At 50.9% G+C, this 2,672-nt stretch overlaps 1 protein-coding gene across 1 annotated transcript; it reads right to left on the bottom strand.

Annotated features, from left to right (window-relative positions):
* Positions 1-578: 578 nt before the first annotated feature.
* On the bottom strand, positions 579-2,422 carry LOC123117284 (uncharacterized). The gene is made up of 2 exons (XM_044538065.1): positions 1,147-2,422; positions 579-955 (listed from the first exon to the last, which is right to left on the bottom strand). The coding sequence occupies exons 1-2, from the start codon at positions 2,270-2,272 to the stop codon at positions 918-920; spliced, it is 1,164 nt and encodes a 387-aa protein (XP_044394000.1). The 5' UTR covers positions 2,273-2,422; the 3' UTR covers positions 579-917.
* Between the last annotated feature and the right edge of the window lie 250 nt (positions 2,423-2,672).

Genomic DNA, 2,672 nt, shown 5'->3' with positions numbered 1-2,672 from the left:
ATTCGCAACAGCACAGCACAAAGGGTCTACTCTTGGGGAATTTTGGGTCATACAGTAGTATTTTTGAAATATATCTTGGCACACAACTTGCCGCCTTGAGGCGAGGCTTTAGGTTGGCGATCGAAATCTGCCTGACCTCCAGCCCTTACTTGGCTTTTTAGGTTGGCGGTAAAAATGGTTCCACCAACTAAAGCAAAAGAGGTGAAGGTAAATAGCTGGGAACGCTGACAAAACAAAGTGCTCTAATAAGGTATGCGGCATTTTCTAGTAAAGTTTTGTGATGGAGATTCTGCTTAGTGTTTATCCAACTCCAAATGCAGAAGCCAGCTGAAAATCTTGATTTTGGTTGGAACCTAGATTCGATATTAATATATACTTGGGTGACCGAGGGTAGCGGCGATATATAGTACCATATGCCCCATATATAATGAGCGGTGATCCATCCAGCAGCATGTGATAGTCACTTGTCGAGGAACGGAAGAATTCGTGAGCGGGTAGGCGTGCAAGTGCAACAGAGAAATTAGATGTTACTACCAGTCAATCGTATTGTGCATTCAGAAACTGCATCGTCTGTTCATCATATGTATTGTGGATTAATTCAGCCTACAAGTCTTGAGAAGTACTGTATGCAGCTTGTTGAGCTCCTTGACATGCTCGTGCCATCATTCTCAAGATGACAGAGCGACTGAAAAGTATTGTAAGCAACTTCCTAAATTAAGTTCCACACCACATGCTAAGTAATGGTCCTTAACCCAGCCTAGATAATTACTGCAGTCTACAGAATAGCAACTTCCTAAACAAAGTTCCAAGAGGTCCAGAGCTAGCTGCACTTGGGCCACATCACTGCAACCGCCTTCTCTTGATCCAGAAGTGCTTGCTCCAGCAACTAGAGCTTGGCAAACAGTTGAAGCCCCAGCTCACTGCCCCTGGACAGTACTACAGGCTGCTTCCATTGCTGCAGAAATGCAAGAAAATCATAACATAAACTCAATTGATTGACGAATCAGGCTCAACTGTATGTATGTTTTCCTCGACAGGTAAATTCAGACGTTATGTCGTCATGTCTAAAGTTACTTTTCATTTCACTGAAAGATCGTAACAAGGAATTGTACATGATTTATATGTATGCACAAAATTAAATAGTACCTGGGATGTAGAAGCTCATGTAGGGAAAGATTTTTCTGCCAAGGCGAGACACCTTCCTGGCTCGCCCTGCCTTGAGATCAACCATATAGGAACCAACTTGTGTTTTCACAAAAATGACTTGGGTGCCCTCTGCGACGCCACTGACAAGCATTCCACGCACCCACCTCCTAATCCCAAATTCACATGTTGGGACCGGCAGGGCGCCATTAGGGAGTAGCCTGTTAAGATCGATTGCCCTGAGTTTTACCCATCCCGTGGCTCCCTCCGGTCCAGTCTGCATTGACCATAGGGTTAGATCTGTGACATCAACCACAGCAACAAATCCCAGCTTGCCATCTTCCGCCGTCATGAGACGCCCATTGCCATCGATCGGCTTCTCGAACATTGACAAGCGGAGTGTACCAAGTTGGCACTTCAAGATGCTACCAATGTTGAAGTAGAGTGCATCGCCCACAATGACGCTAGGCGCGGCCAAGTTATAGGTATAGGTATACTCCACACTGGGGTGATGAATAGAGGTGAGCTTGCCCCACACTCGAGTCTCCGACGAGTACATCCGGCCCGATGTGACGTTTTGCCGCTTATTCGTGGTCACGATGATCACACGGTAATGCCCTCCTTGGCAACCGTGGTGGTCGCAGCCTTGTGCGGCGCAGAACACCGCCGCACTGAACGTGAACTGGAGCTCACTGTCGCCCGGCGGTGAGGGCAAGCGGCGCCCGTGGCCCGTCAGAGGGTCCCAGATGATTAGTCCAACGGTCTGCCCTTCCACGACGTTCCGGTAGGCGGGGTCGAAGGCGAAGATGGCGGGGGCGAAGGCGAAGAGGGCGCGGCCGTGGCGGCAGTCCAGGGGAACCCAGCGAGGATCGTTAGGCTGGGCAGGGGGGAGGGCGGATGTGGGGAAGAAGCTAACGTCCTTCTGGAAGAAACCCAGGACGGGAGGTGTTCCGTGGAACTCGCGGTAGCGGCGGCGAAAGCCTGGATCGGCGAGGATGAGGCGCCAGGGCTTGCAGACGGCGGAGGCACGGACGAAACAGGCGGGCTCCTCCGGCGGAAGGCGGACAAGTACCTCGTCGACGAGCTCCGGCGAGAGGCGGAGTAGCGGATGCTCTACGAGCTCGTCCATCAGCGCCGGCGGCGGCGGCTTGGTGCGGCGGTGTCTAGGGTTTTGGTGGGGAAGGGTGGAACCAGTACTACATGGGGAAGAGGGTTTGGCGGTTTGGGTTTGGGTTTGGGTGCGGCCGCGTCGAGGGTTTGGTCGAGCTGCCTTGAAGGAAAAAACAAAAAGAAAAGAGAAGACGATAATATTACTTCCCATGTAGAGGGCACCCAAGACGATAATATTGGATAGTACTCCTTGTAGAAACAGAGGAGTTGATGTAGATCAACGCGTTTAGTACTTCTTCCCATGAAAAAGACTCCCATGCAATTAGGTTTTCTCCTCCTCCTGTCGGTGTCGCCGCCTTTCTGACCTGCCTGCGATGGCCTTTGGACTATGGAGGTGCGTATGACCTCGAGAAACCGGC

The sequence above is a fragment of the Triticum aestivum genome, chromosome 5B, assembly GCF_018294505.1.
Source record: "Triticum aestivum cultivar Chinese Spring chromosome 5B, IWGSC CS RefSeq v2.1, whole genome shotgun sequence".
Taxonomy (NCBI): domain Eukaryota; kingdom Viridiplantae; phylum Streptophyta; class Magnoliopsida; order Poales; family Poaceae; genus Triticum; species Triticum aestivum.
Note: the sequence above shows the minus strand (reverse complement) of the source record. Positions and strands in the feature narration are given on the sequence as shown.